Genomic DNA, 16,001 nt, shown 5'->3' on the forward strand with positions numbered 1-16,001 from the left:
CCAAAAAAAAAAAAAAGAAAAAAGAAAAAGTTGTCATGTGGCTCTTTGTCAGCTTACTAGTGTCAAGTCTTGTCTCCCTTCAGACACACTGGTCCCAATTCACTGAACCCAATGGCCCATTCAACTACACTGTTGGCTTACAGGACAACATACAAGCAAAATAGAATAAAATTGTGTCTGCTGTCTTGCTGCAATTGCACCTATTGCAGCCATGAGGAAAGAATTGGCACTCACTGGGATGTAGCCGGCAGTGACCGGACACATTGCCCTACTCTTACTTGTCTTGGGGATTTATTTATGAAATAACCTATCACAGGTAAAAAGCACGAGGAAACAGATGCTCAAGAGTCTAGGTTTGGGGGTTCGGTGGTTTTCATAAATTAATCAGGTTTCCGGATATTCCTGGTTCCTTTTTACTCACTCAGGTGTATACTGGGGAGGTTTGATGCCACTTTCTAGCTGCCCTGGGCCTGGCACTATTCACTTCTTTAGAATCAAAAGATGGCTCAAATAGAGTGGTTGATGATTCCTGGGAGGATTGACGAGATGGAGGTGATTGAAAAGGGGAATGAAAGTTTTAGAAGTGACACTTAGCAGTTATAACAGCGATTCGCCCTAGATTGGGTGGAATGTTGGGTTGGCCATATAAATAATAGAACTGACTACAAACCCCCTCTGGCTGGTTGAGGATGTTCCTCACTGTTATCACCAAAGACAGACAACTACAACCAGTTTCTTCTTTCGTCCTCGTCTTACTTTGCTTTATAAGTGAATCTGCCTGAAGACACCCTCTTATAAAATAAAAACTTTATGGAATGATTGCAAATTAACTACTGTTTGACTTTTGCCGAGACAAATTCGCTCTGGCTTTGTCACACTCATACACTTTGGTGGAAACACTCCACATGCCCACAAATATATGCAGTGAACACATCATGCTAGAGGTGTGTATAAATATTGTAAGCAGTAATCCCCCCGGTATATATCCTCATAATGAGACATGACTTTATATAATATAATAATGACATTAGCATTCTAAAAACAGAAAACTGCTCCTGGCTACAGCTGCAACTTACACAGTAGCGATAAGTTGCTGTGTGAAAGAGTGAAGTCCTCATTCAGCGTTTGCTAATGGAGTAGCAGAAGCTAGTGCCAACTCATCTAAAAGGCGACAAAAAACAATATTTCAAATTTAAATGTAAGAACATGACCACGTTAAATTATGGCCAATATTGTACAGTGTATGGCATCCAATATGTTACGCTGAAAGTAGACAGTGGCATGCAATGAATCATTCTGTAATCTTTCTTGTTGAAAATGGATTTTGTGACACAGTCTTTGCCAAAGCCAATCCAAACATGTGGAACAAACATCATACTGTCAGTTGCGTTTGTACATGTGGCGTGGATAGATGCTTCAAACAAAGACTGTCCTATGTATATCATTTAGTGTGTAGTTTACATCTGGTTTCTGAGTGCAATCGGAAAGTCTTTAACTGGAGTCAAGTGTGCATTTAATGGTTATGCAGAATTTGCATATAATTCACTGCTGCAATCAATATTAATGAAAACAAAACAATGGGAAGCACATGTTAAATATGTGCATCTCTGAATGACTCATGGACAAAAACAGACAAGTCTGACTGATTCACCACGTTGCAAGACTGCTAGCAAATTACTCAGTTCCACTATGTGAAGCTATCAGCCATGGTTCAGTAAAAAAAACAAACTAACTAAACAAAAAAATGACAATGCATATTCAACTCAAAGGGTTTTACTTTTCATAAGCTGCGGTCCAAGCAGTCATAAAGTGTAACGCCATAATTTTGTACTTTACAGGCGCCACTACTTTGTTCACTGAAGCGATCGGCACACTGAGGATAAATGCTGCTACTGGCTATAGGAAAAAGCTTAATCACTTCCTCTTAACAGTTGTATTTCTAATGAAAATAAATAAAAATGTTACTATTGGCTTAAAAAATGTGGCTGCCTGTGTTACACTCAGGCCTACTTTGATATTTAGACATATTGAAATCTGTATTTTGGTAGATAACGTTTTCCCTAAAATTTTCCTGGAAGTTTTTTTTTTTTTTTTTTTTTTATCAGATTGCAGAACATCTAAGGTTGACATTAAAATGTATTTTTCAACATTTACCATAAGTCATATGACGAATGAATGAATGTGACCAACCTAAACAAATAATTCCATAAACATAAGTTTGCTACAGCCCTCAAAAACACTGACTACTGCTGACATTTCCGTTGACTGAGAAACATTTAACTTAAAACTGATCCGATTGTAGGCAGAGTTCAAAAATAATGTAATTTCTTTGTTTAATTTTTTTTATTTTTTATTTTTAATTATTTTGTAATGTATTGAAATGCTTACCCTTTTCAATAATTGTAAACTTTATCTCTAGACTTGATAATGAATGTATTTATATTCATATTAAGAATCATATGTTACAGTAAACAAAAACACACAGACAATTAATTCAAACCAAATTATTATAAACCACATTTCATCTCTAATTTTGTATTTTATGAATCCCAACAAAAAGTAATGTAGCTGTACAAATAGAGGCAGTTAAATTTAAACTAAGCTGGCCATTAAACAAAGTATAATTACACACTTTTAAATATTTCACATTTTCATATCACATAGAGCAATCTGAAGATGAATACATGTAAAATGTATGGAAAACAACCGAAGTCCATTTTGGATAAAAAATAAAAAAAAAAATAAAAAAAAAAGCATTTATTAAAGTTACAGATCCAAACAAGTACAACTGAATACTCATCTGAATTCCTGCAAACATGCAGCTGTTCCACAATTTAACAGCAACAACAAGCTTAAACACATTAAATCGCGTTAGCGTGCCTCTTTACGCCAGACATATGTTTCTTTCAACCAACTGTAAGAAAGTGCACCAGAGCTCTTAAAGGTGTTTGCATGGTCCAATTAACACCAGATGCTAGCCCTTAGCTAAGTTACCATACCTCACAACATGCAGACCTCCAAGGAGTGAGCATGGCCCAGTTAGCACCAGATGCTAGCCCCTTATCTCACTTTATTCAGTCAAAAAGGAAAAAAAAAATCTAGGAAAAAAAAAATCTAGGAATTAGTTCTGCTTGCTTACCCTGGTTACCTCAATGTGCACTTTTATAAAAATGACATTACCTTCAATAGAGGCAAATACATCCCCCCTTTATTCCCACTGTCTTAATGAAAGCACTTGCCATTGTGTGGTAATGTTCAAAATGTAATAGTTGACACAAAAATACATTCTAGTGATATAAAGTCTGCAAATATACAGTTATTGAAATGATCTTACTGTTTCATGGTCCACAGTAGAGTACACCACAACTATCCAATAGAGAGAGGATTACATAATACAGTATGCTAACCTGTAAAAATGACTACAGACCATATTAGCATGATTCCATAATTGTATGGCTTTTTGAGTCTTACTCAGTGATTTACTAATCATAGAGTCTTAGTCAAAGGCATTATGTGGAAATGTAAATGATCAGAAAACACATTGGCAAGAGAAGGTGATACAGTAATTGGCACCGTTACCTCAGAGCAAATAATGCTTCCTGATACTTTAGGGGCTCCTTCTGCAGGCTACAAATTCCTCCCAGTCCAACTGAACTTATATGCCCAAGACATATAAGTTCAGTGGACCAGTAATTAGACATTACTAGGTAACTAGATCACTGAAATCGCTGAAAACCTTCCTTTTTTCATGATTCTTATAGTTAGGATATGAGCATCTCCTGAGTTGGAGTCTGCATGTATGGGACCCAACTGTCCAGGTTATGCTCATTGCTCTTATAGTTATGGGTAGTCTAGCCATCTATTACTTATGTAGCAATGGGGATGTTACCTGATGCACTGAGAAGTACCTCGCTCAATTTTTCTAATATATTAATTTTTAAATATATGCCAATATTGCCGTCTCTAACTTATTTCTCCTTTTTTCCGCAGGTCTTCCTGAATAAGTGCAGCTGCCCTCCCTGAGCCGGGTTCTGCCGGAGATTTTCTTCCTGTTAAAGGTGAGTTTTTTCCTTCCCACTGTCGCCTCATGCATGCTCAGGATGGGGGATTGGATGGAAGTCATGACTCGATGCAATCAGTTGGTTTCTATTATAGGACATGTATGAATTGGCTTGAAATGATGTGTATGTAAAGTGCCTTGTGACAACATTGTTGTGAAGTGGCGCTATACAAATAAAGTTGAACTGAATTGAATTGAATCACCACACCACCATCACCCTCACCAAAACGTAAAAAAAAAAAATAAAATAATACAGTGAGTACAGAATAAATGGTGGTGGTGATTATCTGCAAAGCAATGTGCTTTTTTTTTGCTTTTTTTTTTCTGTTGTACTTTGTGCAAATCTCAAAAACAGCTATAAGCTCCTTGACTTGGAAGAAGTTCAGCTCTGTGCAGATAAAAGCTGTGGGGTATTTCAGCTTTTTTCCCTCCTGTCTAATCGCATGAGCTCAGAGGCTGGCCATCCTAGCTGCAATGTCAACATCAGAAATGGAGAGCAGGGCTGGTAGGACTGCGCAGCCAGAGCGACGGGATATGATTTATGCATAAACAGCAAGCTTAGAAGTACATTAGTGGACACTTCTGGGTAATTCTTTTAGGTTTGTGTTTAAGTTACTGTTTATTTATTGCGCTTCACGTTACTGCAGTAAATAGTTATATGTTGCTGGTGGGCACACAAGTAATTGATGGCTGATTATAGGCTGCCAAGTAACAGCAAGCTGCCCCCGCTGAAAAAAAGAAAAAAATACAGCATCACTTTGACTAGGATGACAAATGAAGCAGAAAGGCTTAGCTTTTTCCTGTGTGTAGTCACCCCCTAAGGGTTTTAAATAATTAGACTATAAGCACCGGTCTACAGGCAGGTTTACAAATTAGTTTGGGTTTATCTTTTAGAGATGGAGCTCTTGTTTTGTTTTTTTTTTTAATCTATTCTTGTGAGATTGAACAAACACATATTCCACCGACAATGAAGAAGCCATTAAATATTTACTGTTTCTTTCCTCCATCATCTCTAAAATTATGTTAACTTGATCTAATGGTGCTCTTCAGATGTCAAGTTTAGTTCTAATTGTCAGTGAGTTGCCCATATTTAGTCTGTTTTGGCAATTCAGTAGCAATAAATAATTACTTATAAGTTTTTTTTTACTTGGTAAATAATAAATATGACTAAATTATACATGCAGACTTCCTAATATTAGCAGAAAAAGATCGTCTTGTTTTTTAGAAAGTGCTGAATCTGGTTCAGGCTTAACAAGAGCTAAAGCAGAGGAATGCAAACACTGGACAGGTACACAACAGGGATGCTGGAATGGTGACAGACTGGTGAGGTGGCCAACCTATCAACTAATACAAAATATTGACTGCCTGCCTGAAAACACACATGGTTGGCAAGCACTAACTTTGGACGTTATCAGTTGGTAACAGGCAACTTGCCACATTTTTAAAGTACAACAGAATGCTTCCCAGTGGAACTTTCAGGGAGGGACATTTCATTTCCCTTATACCACCAGTCACAGCTTAGCATTTTAGTAATTGCTGACTTCAACTTCATGTCTGGTTTCACAACAAAACTCTCACCCACAACTCATGCCTGAATCTCTTTGATGCTTGAACAAACACACCTTTCCAATCAGCTAACGGCATGGTGCATGGCAGTTGTTAAACATAAATATGGATAAACAGTAACTTCCTTGTTATGTACTTTGTTATAAAAGACCATTCCATGCCTGGAGAAAGCTTGGCTTTGACTATCATCATGTCATCATGCCAACAAGGCTATGTTGTTCACTGCAAAGTGCTTAATGGCTCAGAGGGATGTCCATCCTTGAAGAGGACTTGGCATGAAGGCAGCTGAGATAAACAACACAACAAAGGGTCAATTTAGTTTTTTTTTCAAAACTACTTTGATGACTCTCAAGTGATTAATGTTGATTAACGAAAATGAGTACATGTTTATTTTGAATGTTGTGAAAATACAAGTAATTTTATTTTCCATGACACTGTTTTAGTTTAGAAAGACGTGTACTTGTAAGACTAAACAGCCAAATGCAGCAAACTATAATTTGTACACTTTAAAATCTGCCCCTGATTTAATAGTCTGGGCAGCTGGTTTTATTCCTTTCATCGGTATCCAGCCTTATTTGAGCTAATTAATTTTTAACTGAACAATGTGATTTTGTCTTACTGTTTTTCTAAAGAAACAAATAATATATTCACGCCACATTTTTTTCCTTTTCAGCTGCAAATGACCTTTGTAAAAACAAGTCATATTCTAGTACTCAATAACTTAACCAAATTAGCAAATCATTTTGACTTTCTAAGTCTTTACTTTCCTAAAACTATGCAAACATTGCAACGAAGGCCTAATTTGTTGTTGGATTTGACAAAGAAGTGAGGTAAACATGACTAAGAAATGACAAATTGCATTCATTCCTCTGTTTGTGTATTCGGTTACGCTAGTTGCTGTACAATACGTGTGGCTGTTTTGTTGTTTTCATTATAGTTCCACTTCAAGAATCAGTGGAACTTTATCTTCTCCTTGTCTTTTCTCTATTATAAGCTGCCATTTTACCATATTTAGCATCCATTTTAACCTTCAATAGTGTCACGTGCACTTTCAAAGTGGCACTTTGTTCACTTCCATTAGTTTTTTCACTGGTTTGACATCAAGTTTCTGCCAAAACTGAAGATGTTTTTTTTTTATGAAACATAGTTTGAGCATGACAAACCAAAAGACAGAGGAAAATATTAATTGGGGTTCTTTGTTTTAAACATTGCAAGGTCAGGAGTTGGCATTGGCAGAGGATTTCGCTAAGAGTGTCTCATAAACTATTTATTGGATAGACTGGCAAGTCATTTGATGGAGGAACCCATCTGGTTCCATACAGCTGCTCTGTTTATATTCAGGCTTCCAAAATAAATGTCAGAATGCCAACATGCAAAACTAAGATTGATCACTAAGCAATGCAACTACTGACAACAACTAGGTTACCGCACTTGACCTGCGAGTTGACTCAAGTATTCAACTCAACCAGCCAAGTAGGCACCACAAATATAGCTGTAGTCCAAGTTTTTCTGAGTTTCTTTTTTAACAGATTCTAGATTAATTTCTTGAGCAAATGTGCAAGTTTTTTTTTTCCTTTTCTTTTTGCCTGTTCATTGCTATGGCAGAACATAACATGCTCTACAGTGCAGCTCTTTGCAGCTGCAACCTAAGGAATGAATTGAAATAATTCTAACCTCAAGTTCTACTAATACTTCAAATAAATGTCCATTTAGCTGAATCTTCATGCGATAATGGATTGTACTGACAAACCCCATCAAGACACTGATTGTTTCTTGTCAGACTGAGGGACAATAACTCTAATTCTTTTGGCATAGTCAAACAGAAGAAGGTTCATGTTGAGTTTTGTGCTAATAAACATCCTCGCATTAGCCGCCCCTCCACCCACAGCTCCCATCAACACATCACTATTTATTTCTATCCGTCCCTTCTTAATAGTTTGAGGGAGCTGTTCTAATTCCATCAACAGCCACTCACTCTGATCATTAGTGCCAGTCCACTGGTGGCCTGGAGGTTGCACGGTTGTTCATCGATGTTGCTTATAAGTGCAGCTCAGCTGCTTTGTCTGACTTAGCAGACTTGAAGATGTGAAAAGTATGTACACATCGACACCAGGTGCCCACTGAATATTACATTCCTTTCTTGCATGTGAGAATCAAGCGACATCCCGCAACACAATGGTTCTTGTTTATCGAGCAAAAATACAAGACCTGCTAATAATAAAAAGGCACGGCCTCATTTCTTGGTGAAATGGCTGATGTTATCATTTGTGTCAAATATTCACCCAACAATGGTGTTCAGGAAATCGAATTTCAGCAAGGGTGAAAATACTTCACGTTTGTGCCTTATGATGGTCAACTGGCCAATGCCATAAATACCCCCCCTGTTGGCCTATGGGATCAAAGTTTTTTTTTTTTTTTTTTTTTTTTATCTTCTGTGTCCTTATTTGGCTTACTGGTTTCCATTCAGAGGCAAAGAGGGATGGAATGGAGTTAATGCATCCATTTTAAACAAATGCAAGCTATGGGTTGAGTGTAATACAATTCCCCTGCAAATCCATCACTTTAGAAAAAAAAACAAAACAATATGGTAAAAGATTTAACGGAGATGAAATAATCATGCAGATGGAATAAAAATATGTCACTGCAGAGATCACAGTCATATTGAAATAAGCCCAAAGGGAGATGATTAGGCACAAGAAGTAAACCGCAGAAAGCTTTAAAACTGTAACAACTGTAACACAACATGCTGAGGTTTACGAAAGCAAGTAAGTGATGTTTAAATGATTCTAATTCATTTTATTAGTTTGGAGAAAGTGGGTGTGTACTGACTGTTTTTCTGCTTTGTGTAATCCTAAATTTTAAGAATTTATTTTCCAGCTTTGCTACGAAACACAACTGGAAAAGCAAACAAGTATGAATAAATATTTGAGCACAGAGTGCTTAATTAATAAGAAACAAATGTTATGAGGTATATTATTTGTTTTGCAAACCTGCCAGCTGTAGGTTTGTCTGGCATAGCTGCATAATTTACATATTTTAAGCCCTCCTGCCATCTTAAACAGCTGAAGTGTTTTTGCATCAGATGGAATGAATAATGCCACATCAAATTCCAGTCTGACTGACGCTCACAAAATGCATGATGAACCACCAAAATTGAGCTTGTACAGCACAAATGCACACAGGGGACCAGCGCCCCTCTGGTTAGATACATTTTCCGAGCCACTGGTTGAGATACGGAGCTACAACCCATTAGAAAATTTGCGGATGTTTGCGGGCTCTTAGAGAAACTGACTATTTGGAGCTGTTACTTACTGTCAAATCAACCGCACAGCGCTTTAATCTACCCTTTTGCTCCCACCCGCAGCATTGCATGGCAACTTTGGCTACAGCAATACTGGCAGGGACCTGCAGCCCCTGGAGGAGTCATGTGATTATGCATCTCTGCCGCCAGGAAAGTCTGCATTACACAAAGAAGACCAGAGACTGCCTTGGTTGTTCTGTCTTTGATGGAAGAGAAACCTTAGAAAATGAAACCATCCAACAGTACGGCACAAGCTAAAATGTGGTTGTGGTATCTAAGATGTCTAAATAATTAACAAAGAAAGCTACTTGGCTCGATGAGAGACAAGACAATGGCACCTAGAAATGACCCCACAGTCACAGTGAAGTGATAACAGCTATTTAAAATGAATGTGTTAAGAGTATGCGTTTGTGTTATGGTGGTTCATATATCAGCTTAAGAATTCAGAGCCAGTACGATGTGATGTTTCTGAGCAAATGTTGTCCTCACTCACCGGGATGCTACTGTACCAACAAATGTAACCAAATGCACGCCACCGTGTCTCTGGGATGGCTTCAGGAATTCTAAACAACACTATACATCATCCAAGACTCACATGATAGCATTTCAAGGAACATTAGAGCTGCTCTGGGGCAACGATTGAAGCTCTACTTTATGATATTTCGATTTAGCTCCTGTACATTTGGTACTTGACATTTAAAGCAGTATATCATATTGGTTGTTTCTTTTTTTTGTTGCTTTGTTTTGCTTTCCCCCCCCCCCCCCCCCCCCCCCCCCTTTATAGGCATTGCTGACACAAATGCCATACATTTCTTCCTACAAGATTGAAGAAAAAAAAAAAAAAGAAACTATTCAACAAAAATAAATTCAACTCCTAGACTAACAAAGACTGTGACAATGAAATCAGAAAATGAATTAAAAATGTCTGTTTGAGCGGTGAAATACAAATGAGCTTCATTGTATTCAAAGAGGACCAGAAAATCCCCACAAAATCACTCTGACACAGTCATTGTGTTCATAAAGTCGCCCTCTATTCAGTCAAGGGAATCAGTGAAGCAGCCATAACATTAGTCTCTTGACACTGTGACGACAGTTTTAGGTCTCTCGTTTCTTTATGAGAGAGAATTATTCACTATCCTCAAATGTAACTGTACAACTAAAGACGTGTAGTGTCAATGTGATGTGCGGTGCAGTGTAAATTGTGATTACAGGTTGACAGGGATACTCTTAAAGTTGCACTGGCACAAGAAAGTAAGCTGGTACGGTATCAAACACCAGACTGTGTCATTGTGTTGCTGAAAGTCACTACTGCTGTATGTGCTTGGACACATTCAAACACAGGCAAGTACAAAGTCCTGTTTGAAGATGGATCTCACACACACAGCATCTCCATGAGGAATGGCATTTCCAGGACAGTTTGCCACTCATGATTTGAAATATTGGAGTAAAAGTGTCTAATGTGGAAACAGCAATAAGACAAAGAGATGAGAACCACCAAAAAAAAAAAAAATGGATGAAGATCTCAGATAGTGTCTCAGCTGAGCTACTATTAGCTTCATGGCACTTATCTCTGTTCTTTTCTTTTTTTTCCCCACCCTTCCAGTCCATTTTCTCCACAAAGCCACGTATAGATCCAGACTGGGTGACAAATCAGGAAAAGTCACAACAGCCCTACAAGAACCATCATTTCATTTGTGGAAATTTCTTTTTTTTTTTAATCACAGAAAAAACTGCAGTCTGTTGTGCATCTTACTCAATTCATTACATCCAAATATGTTTTTATCTTAACTTTTTTTTTTTTTTTTTAAACACATCTTAGGATTCATGAATGGAAATATAATCTAACATTTTGTAAATTTAACACCAAACAGCAAGACGACGCTTGTCTAGAATTTGTGATCTGCAAGAACAGAGAGCAGGGAAGATAGTGTTTGTGTGTCCTCGCATGTATATCAGTGTGTGCGTCTGAGCATGTGTGCATCTTGTTCATGGCAAGAAATCAGCTCAGTTTAGCACATAATGGAAATGTGAATAGCCCAGAGCGCCTTTCTCCCACACAGGGAGAGATCTGGCTGGGAGCTGGCTGCATCTTTCCAAGTCCAAACAGTGAAAGGGAGTTAGCTGGGTTAAAATCCTGCCCCCTTCTCTCTTCCTCCCTGGAGCAGTTCACAGCTTTGCCCATACATTACTCAAACAGGTCATCCAAACAGGTCTCACTAACAGTCTGTAAAACATATTCACGCACACACATGCTGAGCACACACACATACAATCATGCATTTGCAGGTTCGTCTGAAAGGTGAGGTTGCATTTAATGTGACAGATGACATCTTCCATGGATCCTGATGCACAACTGCCCCAAAAACATTATGCTTAATTTAGCAGGTAATGCACATGTTAAAGGATGAACACATTTTCCTATTTCTCTGAACCCCACAAAAGGTTACCAATCATCACACCTCTGAATATCCATTTTTATTTTATTTATTTATTTATTTTTGGTCATGCAAAGCTGAGTTTTCTTCCACAATAAGATAAAGTGATGACTTACATGCGACTTCCAGAGATGCGTTCCTGCTCACGGCCTCTCCGAGATAGTTCCGGGCCACACACACGTAGTTGCCGTCGTCTGGCTTGCTACGTCGCCCATGGACGATGCGCAGGAAGAAGAGGGACCCGCTGGGCAGCAGCATGCGCTGGGAGCGTGGGTTTTCACGGTCGGTCTCGACTCGTTCGCCGTCTTTGTACCATTCCACTGTTGGGGTCGGACGGCCTTCTGCTTTACAGTTGAGAGTTGCCGGTTCCCCTTTGGATACGATGAGGTCAGAAGGGTGTTCAACAATGCGAGGGGGGAAATCTTCTTGGCGAAGACGAGAGCCTAATGGAAAAACGAGGTGAAAAATATCAAATGAAGTTATCATGAAATCGATGCATACATTTCTGTTTCCTCATAGCAAAGCTTTCAAGGTGAAGTGTTTCACTGGGAGGAGTCTTTCATGTGTGCACCATGTTTTGTAGAAGAGGTGGGAGGTGTAACCAGGTGAGGCAGAAAACAAATAAATGCTGCATCAGACAGATGATAAATGTAGCTTTCCAAGTTACAAGTAACCCTACTCACTAAATACACACTGTTCTGCCCATTAAAGCTAAATAAATACTTTCTTGATGCTAGAAAATGCATGGAACTTGTATCTTTATGCAGCAGCAGTATGTTAGCGATGCTTGGTGGAATAAAACAATTTTTTTTTTTTTTTTGTATCAAAGGCCTTGAAAGGAAATATAATTAGTGCAGTTTTCTTTTTGGTTGCGTTTTAAGATGTCTTACGACTGAAGCTTTCATATTTACTTTCACAGACAGGAGCAGAAAAGTCATTACATCTCATTAGCTTTTTCATTAACACATTTCATCAGACACTGACATTATCAAACATGTTGTCTCAGTGGGAGTATTACAGCAACTGCTACACGGAATTTCTCATTTTCTACCATAATACTGCGGATAAACATATTTACACTTCTCTGCCCTTCTAAGACTCTACATTACTGTATCATCATGCATGATATTTACATTTTTAAAATAGTCTTTGATCGTTAGTCTTCTGTAAATAGCAGTAGAAATGTGTAACTTTTACTGTTGCAGAGAGAGCGGTGTAGTGATTTGTTTAATGACAAGCCAAAGCACATCCCACACTCTGCTTAGTCTTTCCATTTACAAGATGACCAACCTCAACTAAGTTCAATTCTATTTTATAATTCCCACCTTTAAATGTCAAACCAGAGAAATTCCAAATGTAGGGACACTGTTTACAGATATGACAGCCTCCCAACCCTCATCTGTTTCATGGTGTGTGAGCACATTATAATATCCGTGTTAAAAGGTCCTCTTCCTCTATTGTGCGCATGCAAACAACCAAGAGGGTGATGTTTGAGTTGCTAAAGCAGATTTTTTTGGAAGGCAAAGAAATGAATAAGATATAAACACATGAAAGGAATGTGGCACGGTCTCTCATCTTTTTCGACTTTGATGATGACAAACGTATGAATGGCAAAGGCAACCATGGTGATCGTCTGCTGCACAGCAACAGAAATGAAGTCGTAAATGTGAGTAGAACCGATGTGACAGCTATAACGTTAAGAGGTTTGTCGACAAAAAGCATTCCATTAGCTGGAAACAACACGCGGAACCGTGGTGATACACCGTGTTTTAAAGATGCTTTTATAAACCCCATGTATATGCCTCCTGAGTAACAATATTAGTGTGGATCCATAAGAGGCGCACAAACAAACACACAGGTTTGTGGAATGCTGATGCTGTCTAATTGGTTGTCTGTTCTGTGGCTTTTCATACTGGTGCTGTCAGACAACAGAATTTTAAGTAAATGATTTAAGTTGTGGGTGGCACATTGGCTCAGCAGTTGGTGCCGTCATCTAACAGCAAGAAGGTCCTGCGGGGTCCTGTCAGTCTTTTGGCCTTGTGATGGACTGGCAGACTGTTCAGGGAGTTTGCTTGCCTTCTGCACAATGCAAGCACTGTGTGGCCCACGACCCTGAATTATAACAGCATTGCAGAGCAAAACAGATTTAGATTTTTCTTTTACTTTTTAAATCATATGCGGATGTATGAAAACCTAATTGTCTTGTACTTGTGTGAACTATTACAGTTTATTAATCAGTTATAAAGACACCTGAGATACATTGCAGACGGAGGATGCTTTTAGAGGTAGAATCTTTTATAGTGACTGCCTCGAACTCTTGAGCATGGATGTTAGGGTCTGAGTTTCCTCCACAAGCATCATCTGTTTATAGGGACCTATCCATGGTGCTGAAGCAGAAAATCAAGGGTTTGCAGAAGAAAACTGGCTATGTTGGGGCTTATAGGCAGAGGCAACTCTGGTAAAAGTCAATTTAACGTGACAGCCTTCTAGCAGTAGAGTTCAGAAGAACTCAATTTGGCTTTCTAACTGAAAGATTAATTTGACTGTCAAGCAAAGGGCACTTGTCATTCAAGTATTTTTCATGGTTTAAAAATCAGATTTGAAATGTCAGGTCACTCTCAAAGACATATTTGAAATCAGCAAGAGTTTTAAAAAAAATCAAGTAGTGAATTTAAACACTGTCTGCGTGTCAGAAATGTTCCCTCTGCAAACTGTAACAGATTTGTTTATTCACATTTGTGCCAAAGTGGTCGGTCACACGAAAACAAATCAGAACTATTTAAGCCTCCTCTCGTGGATTTCTCACAGAATGTTGGTGATGGATAAATTGAAATGTGCAGTATGAAAGGGAATAGATGTCTGGGAACATGGTACATACACAGCACTACAATAGAAGTTTTTATTCAACCTACAGTAGTATAAAATGCGATTGGTTAACTGTATGAGGGGGGGGGGGGGAAACTGCAGCCTCTAAAATGACCTCAGAACACAATCAACACCTCCATGGCATTATGTCAACACATACTCAACACTAGCAGCGTAATAAAGATGGGATGCAGAGCAGCATCATAACCTTGCTTTGTTTAGATTCTATTGATAGACCATCATGATGTCCAGGAAACACCCTCATTCACACCCACTTTGTGTGTGGGACATTGCTAAGAACTTCAACTAATTTATTCCACACACATTTGTGTTCTATGCATAGGATTAAAGTAACGTGACAGCATTTGTGAAATGGACGCATCTGTATTCCAAGAATCTTCCCAGAACTAAAAGTAAGAATGAAATAAACATTCCATACAGGACAAGGCACAAGTTGGAGGCAAGAGACCATTTCTAGAATTCACATGGATACAGACATCAGATATTGCTGGTATGAGACACACAATTAGCTCTTTTCAAGTTAAATGAGCAACCTGAGCATTGCAAAAAAATAGCGATAAGATATGGAAAGGAAAGGTTTACAACACAGTTGAAAGACCAGAAGACAAACAGAACCAGACTTAGTGACAAAAAATGAAGACAAAACAGATTAATTTCTCTTTTTAAATAAATGCAGGATGTCCTAAGCTCAAAGCCTAGACTAATTTTGGCTGCTATGTAGCCCATTTAAAGCCACACAGGTACATATGTGGATAAATTAACATAAAAGATTTAATTCTCGTAAGAAATGAGTTCAATTAAAGCAGACCTCATGCATAAATAAACAACTTTTGTCTGAGGAAGCCATTGAGGAGCTGGCCTGGAGCGACGTCTCACATCAGAATTAAATCAGCCAGCTGTAACATGCTGCATTCGCATCATAAACACTAATTCAGCAGGAACTAAAAAAAAAAAAAATAATTCTCTGTAAAGAATGCACCGTACTCAGTTTTGCAGCTCAAGTGCATCCAGAAGAAACTGTGTGCAGAGCAGCTGACGCTTCAGCTCACATCCAGATCTCCTCAGCTTAATGTGGAGCAACTAAATTCACAAATTCAAAGTGGAAGATGTTAAAAAAACAAAAAAAACAAAAACAACTTACCTTCAGATTGGCTGTACAGAAGTCCACAAAGAAATAAATAGTGTAGAGAACCCATTCTGGCATATTGGCCTCATGAGCTATCGGCGCATGAATTCTTCCTCAAGCAGAAAATAAGCGATCAATTAATCAGTCAGTCCCGTTTTCACTTGCAACACTTTGTGACAATTTACTGCGTGAGGTTAGCTCACTAAAACAACCCCCCCAAAAAGAAAATGTTATTCGTGGCGCTGAGGGGGGAAGTCGTTCTCATTCACATGTCCGTTCCTCCTCTCCAGGAGCGCACCAGTAAGCTGTGGTCTGTCGACACGCCGACACGTTGGCGGTTTCTGCAGACACCAATTCAAACATCACCGACGCCCAAACGCACTCCAGTTGCTGACTGTTCCTGCGTCCAATCGCATTTTTTTTTTTTCACACCCCTCTCCTGACTCTTCACCTGGTCCAACAGCAGCAAAAGGCATCCATCCTCACGCGGGACAAGTGGACGGATGAAAGGTGGAGATGGGATTCAGTCAGAGGTGAGTCGCTGCACGGTGCAGCACAGCTCAGCCCCTCCTATCCACTCCACTGCCCTGCTGGGAGAAAGTACCACGCCAATGTAAAACACGCACA

The 16,001-nt window shown here is 38.8% G+C and overlaps 1 protein-coding gene across 1 annotated transcript in view; it reads right to left on the reverse strand.

The window, feature by feature from the left end:
* Positions 1-15,492, reverse strand: part of LOC306761316 (roundabout homolog 2-like) — a gene marked incomplete at its 3' end in the record, with an annotated part of 83,076 nt that extends 67,584 nt beyond the window's left edge. Inside the window, exons 1-2 of the mRNA XM_079247441.1 lie at positions 15,390-15,492; positions 11,479-11,805 (exon numbers count right to left, since the gene is read on the reverse strand). Coding sequence (XP_079103567.1) covers positions 11,479-11,805; positions 15,390-15,444 — 382 coding nt within the window. The 5' untranslated portion in view covers positions 15,445-15,492. The remainder of the gene's footprint in view (positions 1-11,478; positions 11,806-15,389) is intronic.
* Positions 15,493-16,001: the final 509 nt, after the last annotated feature.

This window comes from Telmatherina bonti (genome assembly GCF_933228915.1).
Source record: "Telmatherina bonti genome assembly, chromosome: 10".
Classification (NCBI taxonomy): domain Eukaryota; kingdom Metazoa; phylum Chordata; class Actinopteri; order Atheriniformes; family Telmatherinidae; genus Telmatherina; species Telmatherina bonti.